The sequence below is a fragment of the Rhinoraja longicauda genome, chromosome 3, assembly GCF_053455715.1.
Source record: "Rhinoraja longicauda isolate Sanriku21f chromosome 3, sRhiLon1.1, whole genome shotgun sequence".
Classification (NCBI taxonomy): Eukaryota; Metazoa; Chordata; class Chondrichthyes; order Rajiformes; family Arhynchobatidae; genus Rhinoraja; species Rhinoraja longicauda.
The window spans coordinates 54,476,567-54,496,640 of NC_135955.1; the positions used below are offsets into that span (position 1 = coordinate 54,476,567).

Here is a 20,074-nt window from a genome sequence, read left to right on the forward strand (position 1 = left end):
TCCCTTTCAAACTTATCAAACTCAGAACTGGATCCTTGACTTCCTCATCAGTAGAGCACAATCAGCATGAATTGGCAAAAACACTTCCTCCTTGGTAACCATCAACACAGGAGCACCTCAAAGATCTGTGCTCAGTGTCCTCTTCTACTCTCTCCATATACCATGACGCTGTAGACATGTACAGCTCCAAAGCAGTCTTTAAATTTGATGACAATAACAATGTTGTTGGACCAATAATGGGTAATGAGTCAGAGGACAGGAGAGATTAAAAATCTGATTGAATGGTGGCAAGAACCACCATTCTCTCAATGCCTATCGAGCAAACAGATCTACAGAAGATGCCATCAATACTGCCCTCTGCACTGCACTGAGCCACCTGGAGCGCCCGGGGACCTATGTAAGAATGCTTTTCATAGACTACAGCTCGGCATTCAATACGATCATCCCAGGCATACTAGTGGACAAGCTGTACAATAACCTGGGTTTCTCCCCATCCATCTGCGCCTGGATAAGAGACTTCCTCACAAACCTCCCACAATCTGTTAAGATCGGCCCCCACAGCTCCTCCACCATTACGCTTAGCATTGGCTCCCTGCAGGGCTGTGTGCTGAGCCCCCTCCTCTATGCTCTGTACACACACGACTGCACTCCTATCCACCCCTCCAATTCTATCATCAAATTTGCAGACGACACAACTGTGGTCGGTCTGATCACTGGAGGGGATGAGTCTGCGTTCAGAGACGAGGCCCGTGCTCTGTCCGGATGGTGCGAGGCAAATAATCTAGCACTAAACACTAGCAAGACAAAAGAAATAGTGCTGGACTTCAGGAAACAAAGAGCGGCTTCCACCCCACCATATAACAGAGCTTTATTTGTCATTCGGTACCAAGGTACCGAACGAAACTACATAGCAGTCATACAAAAAAAGAACACAAGACACATAACCCCAACACAAACGTCCATCACAGTGACTCTAAACACCCCCTCACTGTGATGGAGGCAACAAAACTTCCACTCTCTTCCCCACGCCCACGGACAGACAGCTCGTCCCCGACCGACCCGCACAGTCCCCGCAAGGGGATGGAAGTCCCCGCGGCCGAGCCGCACCGGGCGCTGAAACGTCTCGCGGCCGAACCGGGCGAAGGAAGGCCCCGCGACCAAGCCTTGCGCAGCTAAGTCCCGTGGTCGAGCCACACCGGGCGATGTTAAGTCCCGCGGCCGAGCCGCACCAGCGATGAAAAGTCCCGCGGCCGAGCCGCACCAGCGATGTAAAGCCCCGCGGCCGAGCCGCACCGGGCGATGTTAAGTCCCGCGGCCGAGCCGCACCAGTGATGAAAAGTCCCGCGGCCGAGCTGCACCGGGTGATGTAAAGTCCCGCGGCCGAGCCGCACCGGGCGATGTTAGGCTATGCGGCCGAGCTGCACCGGGCACTGTTAAGTCCAGCGGCCGAGCCGCACCAGCGATGTAAAGTCCCGCGGCCAAGCCGCACCGGGCGATGAAAAGTCCCACGGCCGAGCCGCACACTGTTAAGTCCAGCGGCCAAGCCACACCCCGCGCCGTGAGGAAGAGACCTAAAAGAGAAAAGTTTCCCCCACCCCCCCCCCCACCCACACCACCACCCCCCACACATACACAACCAAAAAAATACAAAAACCATCCCAACACCGACACCCAACAAAAAAAAAAGGAAAAAAGACGAACAGACTGCTAGCGAGCCGCAGCCGTTAGGCGCCGCCACTTCCATATAAATGGGGAGGAAGTGGAGAGGGTCTCCACCTTCAAGTTCCTAGGGACCACCATCTCCCAGGACCTCACCTGGACTGCAAATACCAAGGCGGTAATGAAAAAGTCACAGCAGAGACTGCATTTCCTAAGATTACTTCGGAAAAACAGACTGAAGGAGAATCTGCTGGTGACCTTCTACCGCTCCACCATCGAGAGCATACTGGCATACTGCACCACTGTGTGGTATGCTGGCTGCTCGGCTGCAGACCAGAAGGCCCTCCAAAAGGTCATCAGGACAGCAGAGAAAATCATCGGCCAGAGTCATAATCAAGGACAGCACTCACCCGGGACACGAATTGTTTGTTCTCCTGCCCTCTGGGAGGCGCTATAGGAGCCTAAGGGCCAGGACAAATCGACTCAAGAACAGTTTCTTTCCCTGGGCAATAAGAACAGTGAACGGAAGCACATGATTCGGCTACTATCATTTTCAAAAAAGAAACTTTCTTTTAAGAATTTTTAAGTGTTTAACCCACTCATTATTTATTAGGATTTTAAATCGGTTTTTATATGATACTGGCATTTGTTGTGTTGGTTCGTATGTCTGTGCAATTGTCTCTGCACTGTCGCACTGTTATCAGTTGTAGCATTTCTAATTTCGTTGTACCTTGTGTACAATGACAATAAAGGCATATTATTATTATTATTATTATAGCAAGACATTGAGCTGATCATTGACTACAGGAGGGCAAAGCAGAGGATCCACAAGCCTGTCTACACAGCAGTTACCACAGCAACTATGATCGTCTCCCTCCTGTACTACCTCGCCAACAGTCTGTTTGTCCTTTCCTTCTTTGTGCCTGTTTTGTATGTGTTAAATGTTTGTTTTTTAGTGTTCTTTAGCTTGGATTTATGTGGGGGGGTGAGTTGGGGGAAACTTTTTCTAATCTCTTACCTCGATGGAGATGCGATTTTTTCTGTATCGTATCTCTGTCCGCACTGCGGCCCAACATCAAGGAGTCGGCGGCCTTTGCTGGAGATCAACTGGGAGCTTCATCGCGGGACTTCATCATAGAGTTCACAATCCCTGTCGGGGATCGTCTTTGGGGCTCCAACCCTGGGTATCGGCGGACTTTAACATCGCGGAGCCCGCGGTCTCTGGTTAGAGACCTACATCGGGGACACCAAGTCGCAGGAGTTTCGACCGCCCCGATACGGGGGCTTTAACCACCGGCTACAGGAGCTTCGATCCCCCCGACTGCAGATGGTTCAACTGCCCTGACCACGGGAGAATAAAGAGGAAGGAGATTGGACTTTATTGCCTTCCATCACAGTGAGGAATGTGGGGAATCTGCTGTGGTGGATGTTTATGATAACTTTTATGTAGTTGTGTCTTGTTGCTTTTTGTTTAGTATGGAATAGTTTTGTTTACCTTTGTTTAGTAATTCGAATTTCACTGTACCTTAATTGGTACATGTGACAATAAATTGACCTTGAGATTGTGCCTATGGTTGCACTACAGTCTTTGGTTTTGCACTTTTACAGTTGCCTAATATTACATATTAACTGATTGTATTTTTAATGATTATAGGTTATCTGCAATTTATTACTTTTACAAGCTTGTCTAGTTGCAGCAATATAAGAACTTAATTGTTCTCTTGACAGTACATGTGACAATTAAACACTCTAGACTCACTTAAAGTAGATTACTGGCCACGATCACATTGCTGTTTTACTAGGCTGACTCTACACAAATCAGCTGCTGCATTTCCTATGCCACGGCACTGACTACACTTCAAAGGTATTTCATTGATCATTAAGCAGTTAGAACTTCAAAGTTGCAAAAGGTATCACAATCGTGCAATTATTTCCAGTCCAGGTCATTTAATGTTGCCAGTTTAATAATGAGGATTTTTTCCTTTTTACTCACAATGTTCTTTGTTCTATAACCATATAACAATTACAGCACGGAAACAGGCCCGTTCGGCCCTACCAGTCCACGCGGACCACTTTCTCTGACCTAGTCTCATCTACCTGCTCTCAGACCATAACCCTCCAATCCCCTCCCATCCATATACCTATCCAATTTACTCTTAAATAATAAAATCGAGCCTGCCTCCACCACTTCCACCGGAAGCTCATTCCATACAGCCACCACCCTCTGAGTAAAGAAGTTACCCCTCATGTTACCCCTAAACTTTTGTCCCTTAATTCTGAAGTTATGTCCCCTTGTTGGAATCTTCCCCACTCTCAAAGGGAAAAGCCTACCCACGTCAACTCTGCCCGTCCCTCTTAAAATTTTTCAAACCTCTATCAAGTCTCCTCAACCTTCTACGCTCCAAAGAATAAAGACCCAACCTGTTCAACCTCTCTCTGTAGCTTAAGTGCTGAAACCCAGGCAACATTCTAGTAAATCTCCTCTGTACCCTCTCTATTTTGTCGACATCCTTCCCATAATTTGGCAACCATAACTGCACACCATACTCCAGATTCGGCCTCACCAATGCCCTGTACAATTTTAACATTACATCCCAACTTCTATATTCGATGCTCTGATTTATAAAGGCAAGCATACCAAACGCCTTTTTCACCACCCTATCCACATGAGATTCCACCTTCAGGGAACAATGCACAGTTATTCCCAGATCCCTCTGTTCCACTGCATTCCTCAATTCCCTACCATTTACCCTGTACGTCCTATTTTGATTTGTCCTACCAAAATGCAGCACCTCACACTTATCAGCATTAAACTCCATCTGCCATCTTTCAGCCCACCCTTCCAAAAGGCCCAAGTCTCTCTGTAGACTTTGAAAATCTACTTCATTATTAACTACACCACCTATCTTAGTATCATCTGCATACTTACTAATCCAATTTGCCACACCATCATCCAGATCATTAATGTAAATGACAAACAACAGTGAACCCAACACGGTACTCCACTAGACACTGGCCTCCAACCTGACATACAGTTGTCAACCATTACCCTCTGGTATCTCCCATTCAGCCATTGTTGAATCCATCTTGCAACCTCACTATTAATACCCAACGATTTAACCTTCTTAATCAACCTTCCATGTGGAACCTTGTCAAATGCCTTACTGAAGTCCATATAGACAACATCCACAGCCTTACCCTTATCAATTTCCCTGGTAACCTCTTCAAAAAATTCAAGAAGATTAGTCAAACATGACCTTCCAGGCACAAATCCATGTTGACTGTTTCTAATCAGGCCTTGTTTATCCATGTGATTATATATATTGTCCCTAAGTATCTTTTCCATTCATTTTCCCACCACAGACATCAAACTAACAGGTCTATAATTGCTAGGTTTACTTTTAGAACCTTTTTTAAACAAAGGCACAACATGCGCAATGCGCCAATCTTCCGGCACCATCCCCGTTTCTAATGACGTTTGAAATATTTCCGTCATAGCCCCTGCTATTTCTGCACTAACGTCCCTCAATGTCCTAGGGAATATCCTGTCAGGACCTGGAGACTTATCCACTTTTATATTTTTCAAGAGTGTCCGTACCTCCTTTTCTTTGATCCTCATAATTTCCATCACTACTCTACTTGTTTCGCTCACCTCACATAATTCAATATCCTTCTCCTCGGTGAATACCGAAGAAAATAAATTGTTTAATATCTCCCCCATTTCTTCCGGCTCAGCACATAGCTGTCCACTCTGACTCTCTAATGGACCAATTTTATCCCTCGCTATCCTTTTGCTATTGACATATCTGTAGAACCCCTTGGGGTTTACTTTTACATTACTTGCCAAAGCAACCTCATATCTTTTTTTCGCTTTTCTAATTTCCTTCTTAAGATTCCTTTTACATTCTTTATATTCCTCAAGAACCTCATTTACTCCCTGCCGCTTATATTTATTGTATATCTCCCTCTTTTTCCAAACCAAGTGTCCAATTTCCCTGGAAAACCACGGCTCTTTCAAATTATTATTCTTTCCTTTCCACCGAACAGGGACATAAAGACTCTGTACTCTCAAAATTTCACCTTTAAATATCCTCCATTTCTCTATTATATCCTTTTCATAAAACAAAATGTCCCATTTCACTCCTTTTAAATCCTTTCTCATCTCCTCAAAATTAGCCTTTCTCCAATCCAAAATCTCAACCCTTGGTCCAGATTTGACCTTCTCCATAGTTATATTGAAACTAATGGCATTGTGATCACTAGACCCAAAGTGCTCCTCAACACATACCTCCGTCACCTGACCTGTCTCATTTCCTAACAGGAGGTCCAACACTGCCCCTTCTCTGGTAGGTACCTCTACGTATTGCTGCAAAAAACTATCCTGCACACATTTTACAAACTCCAAACCATCCAGCCCTTTAACAGAATGTGATTCCCAGTCTATGTATGGAAAATTGAAATCACCCACAATCACTACTCTGTACTTACTACTAATATCTGCTATCTCCTTACATATTTGCTCTTCCAATTCTCGTTCCCTATTTGGCGGTCTATAATACACCCCTATAAGCCTTTCTCATTTCTGAGTTCCACCCAAACAGCCTCCATAATCGAGCCTTCTAGTCTATCCTGCCAAAGCACTGCTGTGATATCCTCCCTGACAAGCAATGCAACACCCCCACCTCTTGCCCCTCCGATTCTATCACATCTGAAACAATGAAATCCTGGAATATTTAATTGCCAATCGCAACCTTCCTGCAACCATGTTTCACTGATCGCCACAACATCATACTTCCAGATGTCAATCCAGGCTCTAAGCTCATCCACCTTTCTTACAATGCTCCTAGCATTAAAATATACACATTTAAGGGACCCATCATTTCTTATTCTCAGTTTATTTCTTTTCACTTCTTTCTCTCCTACATATTGGGTCTGAGTGTTTCCCTTTTCTGCCTCCTGCCTCACACACTGCCTATTAGCTATCTGTGTTTGAATCCCTCCCCCCAACCGTACTAGTTTAAAGTCTCCGCAATTACCTTAGCAAATCTCCCCGCCAGGATATTGGTTCCCCTCAGGTTCAGATGCAACCCGTCCTTTTTGTACAGGTCATACTTCCCCCAGAAGAGGTCCCAATGATCCAGAAACTTGAATCCCAGCTCCCTGCGCCAGTCCCTCAGCCACGTATTTATCCTCCACCTCACTCCATTCCTATTCTCACTATCGCGTGGCACAGGCAGTAAGCCTGAGATTATCACATCTGAAATTAGAAAAGCGAAAAAAAGATATGAGGCTGCTTTGGCAAGTAATGTAAAAGTAAACCCCAAGGGGTTCTACAGATATGTCAATAGCAAAAGGATAGTGAGGGATAAAATTGGTCCATTAGAGAGTCAGAGTGGACAGCTATGTGCTGAGCCGGAAGAAATGGGGGAGATATTAAACAATTTCTTTTCTTCGGTATTTACCGAGGAGAAGGATATTGAATTATGTGAGGTAAGCGAAACAAGTAGAGTAGTGATGGAAATTAGGAGGATTAAAGAAGAGGAGGTACGGACACTTTTGAAGAATATAAAAGTGGATAAGTCTCCAGGTCCTGATAGGATATTCCCTAGGACATTGAGGGAAGTTAGTGCAGAAATAGCAGGGGCTATGACGGAAATATTTCAAACGTCATTAGAAACAGGGATGGTGCCGGAAGATTGGCGCATTGCGCATGTTGTGCCGTTGTTTAAAAAAGGTTCTAAAAGTAAACCTAGCAATTATAGACCTATTAGTTTGACGTCTGTGGTGGGAAAATTAATGGAAAAGATATTTAGGGACAATATATATAATTATTTGGATAATCAAGGCCTGATTAGAAACAGTCAACATGGATTTGTGCCTGGAAGGTCATGTTTGACTAATCTTCTTGAATTTTTTGAAGAGGTTACCAGGGAAATTGATAAGGGCAAGGCTGTGGATGTTGTCTATATGGACTTCAGTAAGGCATTTGACAGGGTTCCACATGGAAGGTTGATTAAGAAGGTTAAATCGTTGGGTATTAATAGTGAGGTTGCAAGATGGATTCAACAATGGCTGAATGGGAGATACCAGAGGGTAACGGTTGACAATTGTATGTCAGGTTGGAGGCCAGTGTCTAGTGGAGTGCCCCAAGGATCTGTGTTGGGTCCACTGTTGTTTGTCATTTACATTAATGATCTGGATGATGGTGTGGCAAATTGGATTAGTAAATATGCAGATGATACTAAGATAGGTGGAGTAGTTGATAGTGAGGTAGATTTTCAAAGTCTACAGAGAGACTTGGGCCTTTTGGAAGGGTGGGCTGAAAGATGGCAGATGGAGTTTAATGCTGATAAGTGTGAGGTGCTGCATTTTGGTAGGACAAATCAAAATAGGACGTACAGGGTAAATGGTAGGGAATTGAGGAATGCAGTGGAACAGAGGGATCTGGGAATAACTGTGCATTGTTCCCTGAAGGTGGAATCTCATGTGGATAGGGTGGTGAAGAAGGCGTTTGGTATGCTTGCCTTTATAAATCAGAGCATCGAGTATAGAAGTTGGGATGTAATGTTGAAATTGTACAGGGCATTGGTGAGGCCGAATCTGGAGTTTGGTGTGCAGTTCTGGTCGCCAAATTATAGGAAGGATGTCGACAAAATGGAGAGGGTACAGAGGAGATTTACTAGAATGTTGCCTGGGTTTCAGCACTTAGGCTACAGAGAGAGGTTGAACAGGTTGGGTCTTTATTCTTTGGAGCGTAGAAGGTTGAGGGGGGACTTGATAGAGGTTTTTAAAATTTTGAGAGGGACGGACAGAGTTGACGTGGGTAGGCTTTTCCCTTTGAGAGTGGGGAAGATTCCAACAAGGGGACATAGCTTCAGAATTGAGGGACAAGGGTTTAGGGGTAACATGAGGGGGAACGTCTTTACTCAGAGGGTTGTGGCTGTATGGAATGGACTTCCGGTGGAAGTGGTGGAGGCTGGCTCGATTTTATTATTTAAGAGTAAATTGGATAGGTATATGGATAGGAGGGGATTGGAGGGTTATGGTCTGAGTGCAGGTAGATGAGACTAGGTCAGGGAGAATGGTCGGTGTGGACTGGTAGGGCCGGACAGGCCTGTTTCCATGCTGTAGTTGTTATATGTTATATGTTATATGTTATTATCACTTTGGAAGTCCTTATTTTTTAACTCTCTTCCTAGCCCCCTAAATTCTCCTTTCAGGACCTCTTCCCTTATCCTACCTATATTGTTGGTACCTATATGTACCACGGCCTCTGGCTCCTCTCCCTCTCTTTTCAGGATATCTTGGACATTCATTTTTAACATATGGCTCATGTAATGGTGGAATGCAACATCCTTTTAAATTTCCTTTTACCTCCATCCTGGTGGGGTTCAGCACAATTTTCACCGCTCATTAGAACCACAGAATCGTTTGGGGCCCAAATTGAAGCTTGCCAAGTTGCCATAGCCACTGGAGGTTCCTGGCATGGAAATAATGCTCTGTTGTTTATAGGAGATCCTGCTGTATATACACACGGTCTGAAACACAACAAAAATGAACTATTACTATATACTCCTTTTACGTGAGAACTTGTTTTATCACCGTGTCACTTTTTTGGCCTGGGAGCAATAATTGAAAGATTTCAACTATCAGCCAGAGGATTGACGAGGGGGCAAGACAAGTTAGGAGTGAGTACCATGGAGTCAAAGGCATACAGCGCAGAAACAGGCCCCTTTACCCACCAAATCCATGGCAACCATCAAAAACTTTAACACCACAGGGTTGTTGGGGAAGCAAAAAATAATTTTGAAAAAGATGGGGAAAGAGAATCCTATAGAGGTGATAGTGTGTCTTTCCCTGTTCCATAGACAAGGAAGACCATGACCCAACATACTGTTCAGAAGTAGGGAGGGAGGCAGAAAAGCTGGTCAATGTGCCAAGGTGCTGATTGTTGGGCAGCCAACAAGGTGAGCTTGAGCTAGGTTCAACGGTCTCTGTCTATGGTCCCCTTTCTCCAACAATTGGGTTCAGTCAACAAAGAAATTAATTGAGCAAGAAGGTGGCAAAGCCTGAAAGGCATCATGTTGTATTAGGGAAGGCATCATGTTGTATTAGGGAAGAACCGCAGAGGGGGAGCAGTGAGAGTCTGAATCAGTGAGAGTCTGATTCAGAATCAGTCTGAAGAAGGGTCTCGACCCAAAACGTCACCCATTCTTTCTCTCCAGAGATGCTGCCTGACCCGCTGAGTTACTCCAGCATTTTGTGTCTATCGTGTTGTATTAAATAGTTTGAAGAAACACTCAGTACAGGAATCGAAATAGAATTCTGTTTAAGAAGTAAGGGTAGCAGATGAAACAAGAGTTAAATTCACAGTGCTATTCAGGCAAGTAAATGCCAATGACACTGTCCCTCTATTGTCATAGACAAGATTAGTAATGACCAAGGATTAAATCAAGACTTCAACCTTGGCCAACGTGTAAAACTCTTCGTTTGACTCAAAACCTGATGGTTTCTAACCTCATTTCAGCATGTGAGCAAAATTAAAGATGGCACTTGCATGCAGTACATAGTGATTACTGAATTGTTGAAAAAAACACCTTCCAGACAAGTTATTCAATGGTACTTTATTGTCACATGTACCTAGGTACAGTGAACTTTTTCATACAATTCAGTAAAAATCTTACAGTACATAAGGACAATCTATCTATATATATATATATATATATATATATATATCGTATGCATATTTGCTTGAACCTGAAATACAGCCAAAACGGTACACAATAGTGCAAAAATTTTAGGCCCACCTTACTCACTGTTGGCCTGTGGTGTGCTGGAGGAAGTTTTGTTCAAATTGGTGTTATATTTTAAAAGTTATTGGGTTTTTAAACTTTTAATAAATCCCTTTTCCACTTACCCTGCCCGTCAGCTGCATTCAACGGCACAAGGGGAACTCAACGGGTCCGCGCCCGCGCAGTTGGATGAACACTTACGTGTTCATCTTGCGTCACAACAGTAAGATGGCCGCCGGATCCACGCGTGCGCAGTTGGGGAGGGTTGCCATTTGAGATTGCCATTTTGAGATCGCCATTTGATTGGCTCTACCACCTCCCCCCCACCTGGGGTCCGGCGCATCTTAATTGGCTCCTGCCACTCCCCCCCCCACGTGGGGTCGATTGATTGGCTCCGACCTCCCGCTCGACGCCAGATTGGTTGTTGTTCCGGGTCCCATGTTGGGGGAGCGCTGCCGCCTCTGATTGGTCGCCGACGCGTCCTGATTTGCTCCTGCCGCTCACCCCCACCGATCTCCCGCTCAATGCCCGATTGGTCCGGGTCCTACATGGGGGTGCGCTGCCACCGTTCTGATTGGTCGCCGGCTCTTTCCGCTCAAAGTGCGTTGGTTGTCCGCCGGGACTTCTTCCCGCTCAAAGCAACGGCTATCACCATCAAGCTGCCGCTGCTGCTGAATGAGCGGACAGTCTCGAGGATCTCCATGAAAGAATTTTCACAATAAACAACCAAAACGTTAAGATAAGATTTGTCTATTTATTTATTTAATTTTCATTGCGATTTTTTAAAAAAATGTAAACGCCATTTAATTTAAAGAAAAACCGCAATTTTCATTGAGATTAATTTTATTCTAAAAAAAAGTCAATTTTGATCTAATACTCCCGTGTTCATTAATAACTAAAATTATATTTAGGTAATTTTAAAGAAAAAACGCGATTTTCATTGAAATTTATTTTGTGGGTGAGTGGGTAAGGGGGGGGGGGGGAGTGGGGAAGGGGAGGGTGCTAGACCAATGCAGGAGAGGTTTGGGTCCAACGGGTCCAGCCTGACCTAATCTTTCGGTGGGGGCTCGAAGGGCCGAATGGCCTCCTCCTGCACCTATTGTCTATCGTCTATTGTCATACTTAAATACAACATTGTAAGGATAGTAGATTACACTGAAGCAGTATACAAGAGTCGCCACGTTCCCGGCAACATTTTGCATCCTTCAAATTTCAAAGTTCTCCAAAATGTAGAGTCATAATTTGGGCTTAAAGGCCTGTTGCCCTGGTGGCAGCACTGGGTTGGTGTTGCAGGACTCTGCCTGGCCCAGGGATGTTGTCACTGTGCTCCATCGCTCCGTGTTGCTGCAGGAAATCCTGCTCAATCCTTCATCTGATCATACAGAGCCAGATAGTGCTCAAACCAGGCTCACCATCTACATTCACCTTCAACATCACCTGCATGGAACCCCCTCCCACCTTGCCCTTTGCTTGCTGCAGCGCTCATCATTTTCAGCTGCTGTCTCAATCAAGCTCGGGGCCTGGCTGTCGAGGCCATCTTCAAGCAGCAGATCCCAAGCCCCAATCAATCCCTGATGGCCTATTAACAGCTGGCTGCTGTCAAAGGCCTTTAAAAACTGTTTGTGTCATGGATATTTAAGACAAAAACAATACAAAGGATTTGAGTGATGAAACAATGATTTCAAAACAGTTTAAATACTAGAAATCGATTAGAAACCAAGGAAAACAAAGAAAGATAAACAAATATTTTTAAATCAAGGTCAGTGATCTTGATTTACATTAATTAGTAACTGGGTGAATATTTACTTAACCCGAGAATGAGAAGAGCCTGAAGAAATCCAATTAATTTGATAACATAAACACCTTTGCTTGATAATTACTTTTATTAACATCAGCATTACATTCAAACCTTGAGCAATCAACACACGTAAATATTGCTGCTTTGAACTTTTAAAGAGAAACAGTATAACATTTTTCCTTAAATGGAGCAGTAAATTCACAATATAAACATGATGCCCCCAGTGATGTGACCACCTAGGGTCAGTAGCAGAAAAAAAGAGATCTCAATGGCATTCTACTACATTATTCAAAAATATTTCAACCCACGAGTTAATTAGCATATCTACAATATTCATAAAGAATTAGCTCCACTATTTTCATCCTATAATTCAAACTCTCATGATCACTGGTCCCAGAGGAATAGAAAATAGAACAGGATGAGATATTAAATTAACCTGATTCTGTCCGAATGCAGATGATTACGTAATTGAGCACACTGCCAAGCAGTATCAATCTGTGTCATTTATCCTTCAATGCTCAAACACCACACATTCAGCTTTATAGAATATGTACATTAAGCAACTGAACTGTACTGAGGAATAACAGACAATGTAAACATGTTGCTTGAGTCACTTGATTATCACATCATTTGGTAAAATAAATAATCTTACTGTTCACTGTGTCAAAAAGATTGTAATATTTACCATTCAAGCTCAATAATAAAGTTATAATTGCTCAATGAAAGCAACGTATCGAACAATACAAAGCCACAGGGCGAAAGACTAGTCTTTCTTCTTTGAAATAGAGATTATGAATATATTCTTGCTGCCAAGTAGAAGTGCCAAATGTGGAAACCGTGTCAAAAGTCTCAGTCCAGTTTCTAGGCAGCACGCAGCCTATTTGTCTTTAAAATGACAGCTTCACCAAGAATTATCATAAAATAAATGGCATTGATAAGCAAAAAATATGGCATTGTGGAGGGAACAAACCTTGGGCTATGTCACACTTGGGGAGCTTCTCTCTGCTCCTAACCAAGCTAACATTAGCTATACAAAATGGAAAGTGTTATTTTCAATTGCTAACATTCCTCACCTTGAGATACATAAAACTGACAGAAAGCAGAAAACAAAATCATAGGAAAAGTATTCAGAATTCCTCTTCAACAAAATGGAGAACAGTTCCAGTTAATAACTATGGCAAGGTTTTAAACAGAGTTGCATGATGGACATAATTACAACCAGCATTCTAAACTCACACATGCAAGCTCTGAAGAATCAAGGCAGAAAAACATGTTATGTCTCAGCCCATCTGCCATCCAACCAAGCCTGTGAATATAATTGATATTATGAGGAATTTGTGTCAATGTTATACTATAATTGGCAATGCATCAGTACTTGCCAAAGACTGTGACATTAAAAATCCTGTATTATTTGTCAAATAAATTTAAAGAGTTAAGCAACCCATCATATTTTAAAGGCATCTTAATTTAAAAAATCTTAAAGAAAAAGGCAATCTTTTAAAGATTGTTAAAATAAATAGCAATGTGCTGAATGGATAATAAATGCCTTACCTCATTCACACATTATCTTCCGTGTATTTTTTTTAAATACAGCCTGTGCTCTGCATCATTAAGTGATCAATTACAGTACCCAGCAACATCACATGTCACAGACTATAAATCAGTTACAAGTTTTAAAGGATCATGCATTCAAAAGTAACCAACCTGCCATTTTGGTCCTTCGTCCATTTCACTGAACAACCTTCTGGCTTTGTTTCGTACCAGATCCTCAATACTCGAGGAAAGTCTTTAGGACTTTGTATTCCTGGTTTCTTTATTTTCAGGCTCCACAAGTCAGTTTGAAACTGGAGCTCACTATAGCCAGGTGCTTCGCTGCACTGGATGTAATAATTATGTTGCTCCTGCCAGTGTTCTGCTGCTAAACCTAGAATCGCATCCAATATGTTACTCTGGAGATCATTCTGCAGCCCGTGAGAATAAATGCCATCTTCTGGCTTGAGCATGTCTATTCGGATCAATTTGTCAATACCTGCTGTGGCGACAACATCCACTTCCTCCACTTTATTCACCACAAGATCGCAACAATCCAGCACCAGCACAAAATCTTCCCCATCACCGCAGTGCTCCCTTGTACCAGAAATCCCTCCAGCCCACTCATTGTTGCTATGGTTACAACTATTAACATTGGTAACTCTGCCATCACTGTAGTTAGTTACATTGCTCATCTTATCTTCGCATGCACAAGCGAGACTGCATGAAGGTCCTGGTTGCCCAGTTTCAAGCGATCCCTGCAATGAAGGGTGCTGACCTGCTCCCTCAGTGTTGGCTGCCTTGTTGTCCATTTTGCTGGTTTCTAGGAAGAGGACAATGGTACCGTTGATGACTTCCCTGTTGAAATTAACTGCAAGATCTAACACGTAATGTCTGACAAGCATAAGACTAGTATTGGCCATGAGAGGAAGGTCATCTTTGTTGGGGTCAAGAGTTGACTCTGTATTTTCATTCATAGCTAGAAGCAATAGACCATTCAACATTTAAAAATGCAAATACCAGTAATGCTCCAGTGCCATTAGTATTTCCTGATTCTTTTAAAGTAACAAATAAAGGTTCTTGTGAATTGATCCTGTGTTCCAGCTTCATAGGAGCGTGCCGTTTTGTCTTTAAACCTGTGTGCACAAAGAAACCGAAAATTACAAAGCGTGCATCAAAAACACTAATTTCTGAAACGGTCCTTATTGTCATAGAGCGAACTCTATTCTGTTTTCCTCACACTCCATTGTCTTTACATACCCCCTGCCTTTACACCCGTAACTACAAAGATCACCTGTACACACTGGCTCCATGATGGAACACTTTCTCATCCACTCTGTAAGCACTCTGAGCAATTGACCGACAACCCCACATATATTTTGGACGTGGGAGGAGGCCGGAGCACAGGGAGAACGTGCAAACTCCGCACACACAGCCCCCGAGGTTAGAGTCGAACCTGGATCTCACTCTGGCGCTGTGTGGCAATAGCTGCGCCTTTGTGTCGCACGGGTCATTGCGAGGATGGATTTGCTGACTGCTGCAAGGTCGCAAGCGGTCTTTTTCAGGGCCGAGCAGGGTATTTCCCCGAGGATTTGGGAGTTCGGCGGGATGGGAGCAAATACACTTCCCGCGCCTGCTTGCTCTCCTGCCCGCAGCCGTTTCTGTGATCCTCGCCCACAAACTATTTTGGTTCATTTCCGACGGACGGAAAATTGGGGTTACAAACAGTTCTCAAGAATGGAATGTTTCATAACGCAGGGACTGCCTTTATGTTTAAATGGGATCCTGTATTTAGGAGTCAACAAAAGGGCCACGTCATTTCAAGTTAAATAAAAACGTTTAAAATAGTTGAAGGAAATTACGTTAAAATCTAAATGTGCTTGTCCTAAACTGATTAAGTTCAAACTAAAAGTAAAGAAGTAAATAAAATACCAAATCAAATTGGCTAAAACTGTTCAGCAACTGCATTGGGAATGTGGAAATGTTATTTTATCCAGAACTTCTTTTTTTTTTAAACGATTGTCCAGATTAAAGGACAATTCTAAATACAACCATTTTTACTCCCTTTAATTAGGCCAATTAAATAAAACTTCCTGCTAATTGCATTGGGTGTTAACTCTGACAGTTATTAGATCATGGAGAGACAGCAGATGCTGGAGTCTGGAACAACTTTTGGAGGAACTCAGTCAGTCAGAGGGCGGGCAGCACCTGTGGGAAGGTGGACCCTTGGGGCAGTGTCTCGACTATCCTCGACCTCCCCAGATGCTGCCCGACCCGCTGAGTTCCCCCAGTACTGGTATTAGCTCCCATCATTGGATAAGTTAACTGTTACCATAACCTTTTGTAGGGAACAGTGTACTTGCCCGAGACGCAACTACTTTCTGCAGACACTTCCGTGATGTTAGCAACCAAAGCAGCGCCACTTCGTGGCATTGGGGAGGGAGTTCTACCCAGGGCAGGATATATCTTGTATATCCAAGCGGACTTGTTGTGCACGCTAACATTTCAATATTATGTATTTTGTGTGAAATAAACACTACCAGTAGAATACACAATCATCGATTATTAGAGGAAACTGACAATATTTCCAACGAGACATTGCAACGTGAGTGTTGCATTGCTCAAATCCTCACATTTTATTCTTCGTTTTAAAGTTGAAAACAATCCAGCGCTGTTAACAAAACTCTGCGCTGCTAATCCCGATGCGGCCACTGACCTGATTAACGCGGCTGCAACAACAATGAACTACCGCCATCTCCCCCCGCCCATGGGGCGGCCGCTGGGTCCCCCCGCCCACCCGCATACCTGCCCGAAATCCGCCGGGTCCCGCCGCCCACCCGCCTACCTGCCCGGGCATTCGCCGGGTCCCCCCGCCCACCCGTCTACCTGTCCGGGCATCCGCTGGGTCCCCCCGCCCACCTGTCCAGGCATCCGCTGGGTCCCGCTGCCCCTCCACCCCTTTCTCTCTCTCACACTTCCAGCTCCACGCCTCCCCGTCATCACTCCGCGTCCCGACGAGGAAGCCCTTGCGTCGCTTGGTTACCGCTGCCACAGGACACTGGCAGCACAGTATGGAGGAGGAGGGGATAGGTGATGGGACAGTTTGCATTGGAGACGAATGCTACTCCTGTTCACTGGCAATGAAAGCAGAGAACGCTGGAGATGCTCAGCAGGTCAGGTAGCATCGAGGGAGCGAGGGAGGGAGGGAGGGAGGGAGGGAGAGAAAGAAAGAGAGAGAGAGAGAGAGCTAGTTTCATGGCAATCACCCTTCTGTACAGGAGCCCACATCGGGAACAGTAGACGAGGTTAGAGGATGTACAGGTGAACCTCTGTCTCACCTGAAAGGACTTTCGACGTCCCTAGATGGAGTCGAGGGAGAAGGTGTGAGGACAGGTGTTGCACCTCGTGAAGTTGTAGGGGAAAGTACCTGGGGAAGCGGTGGTTTGGGTGAGAAAGGATGAGTGACCCAAGGAATCGTGGATGGAGCAGTCTCTGCGGACGGCAGGGAGGGGTGGAGATGGAAGATGTGATTAGTGGTGGGATCACTTAGGAGCAGACGGAAATGTCGGAGGATAGTGTGTTGGATGCGGAGGCTGGTGGAGTGAAAGGTGAGGACCGGATACTCTGTCCTTGTTGCATCTGGGGGGAGAGAGAGCGAGAACAGGACTATAGGACGCCGAGGAGACATGAGGACCCCATCCATGAGAGAAGGGCGGGAAGCCATGTTCCTTGAAGAATGACAACATCTCGGATGTCCTAGTATGGAACATCTCACATTGGGAGTAAATGTGGTAAAGACGGAGGAATTGAGATCAGGAATGGAATCTTTGCATGAGGCAGAGTGAGAAGAAGGGTAGTCCAGATAACTGGGAGTCTGTAGATTTGTAATGGAGATAGAGTATTCAAGAAAGGGGCGAGATGTGTCCAAGGTAGTCCAGGTTAAGTTGAGGGCCAGGTGGAAGTGGTGAACGTAAAAGTTAATAAATAATAATGGTCTCCATCTCTGGATAGGTTACATTCTGTCAATTGGATTATTACCCAGGCACTCATAGCCAAAACACTGCCCTTCCATCATCACCTTCATTATGCCATTTCATTGAATACAATATAATACTGCCAATGGATTTGAAGAATTTTGCAAAGACAATGTTGCTGGTATTTTTCCAATGTCTTAAGATGCCTGCTGTGGATGGTCCAAGTCTCAGAGGCAGGATGCATTTTGTTGTCTGGCAGATAATATGCTTAGACCAGGTGAGAGGTCTTAATCTTCAAATACCTTTTTCTTCAATCAACCAATGGTTGTGCTGTCAATTTACAGAAATATCAATTCGGAACAAGCCATGGAAGGTACGATAGGACTGATCAAGTGGCAAGAAGTAGGTACAGATAATGTTTTCGCTCGTTCCAGATAAAGTAAGTGTCATATAATGACATTGAGTTCAGAGTTCATTTCTATATATTTTTGCTCACTTTTATGATCTTAATGAAGAGAACATCCCATAGTCTTTGACAGTATAGTACAGAAGAGAAACAAAGAGGTGTGAATTATCGCTTTATTGATTCATTAACCATTTTGAAAGTACTGAAATTGTGGAATTATAATAGAAATATAGAAAATAGGTGCAGGAGTAGGCCATTCGGCCCTTCGAGCCTGCACCGCCATTCAGTATGATCATGGCTGATCAACCAAATCAGTATCCTGTACCTGCCTTCTCTCCATACCCCCTGATCCCTTTAGCCACAAGGGCCACATCTAACTCCCTCTTAAATATAGCCAATGAACTGGCCTCAATTACCTTCTGTGGCAGAGAATTCCCTAGATTCACCACTCTCTGTGTGAAAAAAAACTTTCTCATCTCGGTCCTAAAAGACTTCCCCCTTATCCTTAAATTGTGACCCCTTGTTCTGGACTTCCCCAACAAAGTCCTGCCATCCCAGGAATCAATCTGGTGAACCTTCTCTGTACTTCCTCTATGGCAAGAATGTCTTTCCTCAAATTAGGAGACCAAAACTGTACGCAATACTCCAGGTGTGGTCTCACCAATGCCCTGTACAACTGCAGCAGAACCTCCCTGCTCCTATACTCAAATCCCCTCGCTATGAATGCCAACATACCATTCGCTTTCTTCACTGCCTGCTGCACCTGCATGCCTACTTTCAATGACTGGTGTACCACGACACCCAGGTCCCGTTGCATCTCCCCTTTTCCTAATCGGCCACCATTCAGATAATAGTCTGCTTTCCTGTTCTTGCCACCAAAGTGGATAACCTCACATTTATCCACATTATACTGCATCTGCCATGCATTTGCCCACTCACCTAACCTATCCAGGTCACCTTGCAGCCTCCTAACATCCTCCTCACAGCTAACACTGCCCCCCAGCTTCGTGTCATCCACAAACTTGGAGATGTTGCATTCAATTCCCTCGTCCAAATCATTAATATATATTGTAAATAGCTGGGGTCCCAGCACTAAGCCTTGCGGTACCCCACTAGTCACTACCTGCTATTCTGAAAAGGACCCGTTTATTCCTACTCTTTGCTTCCTGTCTGCCAGCCAGTTCTCTATCCACATCAATACTGAACCCACAATACCGTGTGCTTTAAGTTTGCATACTAATCTGTTATGTGGGACCTTGTCGAAAGCCTTCTGGAAGTCCAGATATAACACATCCACTGGTTCTCCCTTATCCACTCTACTAGTTACATCCTCGAAAAATTCTATAAGATTCATCAGACATGATTTACCTTTCATAAATCCATGCTGACTTTGTCCAATGATTTCACCACTTTCCAAATGTGCTGCTATCCCATCTTTAATAACTGACTCTAGCATTTTCCCCACTACCGATGTTGGACTAACTGGTCTGTAATTCCCCGTTTTCTCTCTCCCTCACTTTTTGAAAAGTGAGGTTACATTAGTTACCCACCAATCCTCGGGAACTACTCCAGAATCTAAAGAGTTTTGAAAAATTATCACTAATGCATCCACTATTTCTGGGGCTACCTCCTTCTGGGATGCAGCCTATCTGGCCCTGGGGATTTATCGGTCTTTAATCCATTCAATTTACCTAACACCACTTCCCGACTAACCTGGATTTCACTCAGTTCCTCCATCTCATTTGACCCCCGGTCCCCTGCTATTTCCGGCAGATTATCTATGTCTTCCTTAATGAAGACAGAACCAAAGTAGTTATTCAATTGGTCTGCCATATCCTTGTTCCCCATGATCAATTCACCTGTTTCTGACTTCAAGGGACCTACATTTGTTTTAACTAATCTTTTTCTCTTCACA

At 44.2% G+C, this 20,074-nt stretch overlaps 1 protein-coding gene across 6 annotated transcripts in view; it reads right to left on the reverse strand.

Moving 5' to 3' along the window:
• The window catches only part of aopep (aminopeptidase O (putative)), a 169,497-nt gene extending 152,755 nt beyond the window's left edge, over positions 1 to 16,742 (reverse strand). For 3 of the 6 annotated variants that reach the window (XM_078396150.1, XM_078396154.1, XM_078396155.1), the window contains exons 1-3: positions 16,496 to 16,600; positions 13,954 to 14,915; positions 9,034 to 9,197 (exon numbers count right to left, since the gene is read on the reverse strand). In XM_078396150.1, the coding sequence (XP_078252276.1) occupies positions 9,034 to 9,197; positions 13,954 to 14,783 (994 nt within the window). In that variant the 5' untranslated portion in view covers positions 14,784 to 14,915; positions 16,496 to 16,600. The other 3 variants (XM_078396156.1, XM_078396152.1, XM_078396151.1) reach the window with 3 other exon arrangements.
• Between the last annotated feature and the right edge of the window lie 3,332 nt (positions 16,743 to 20,074).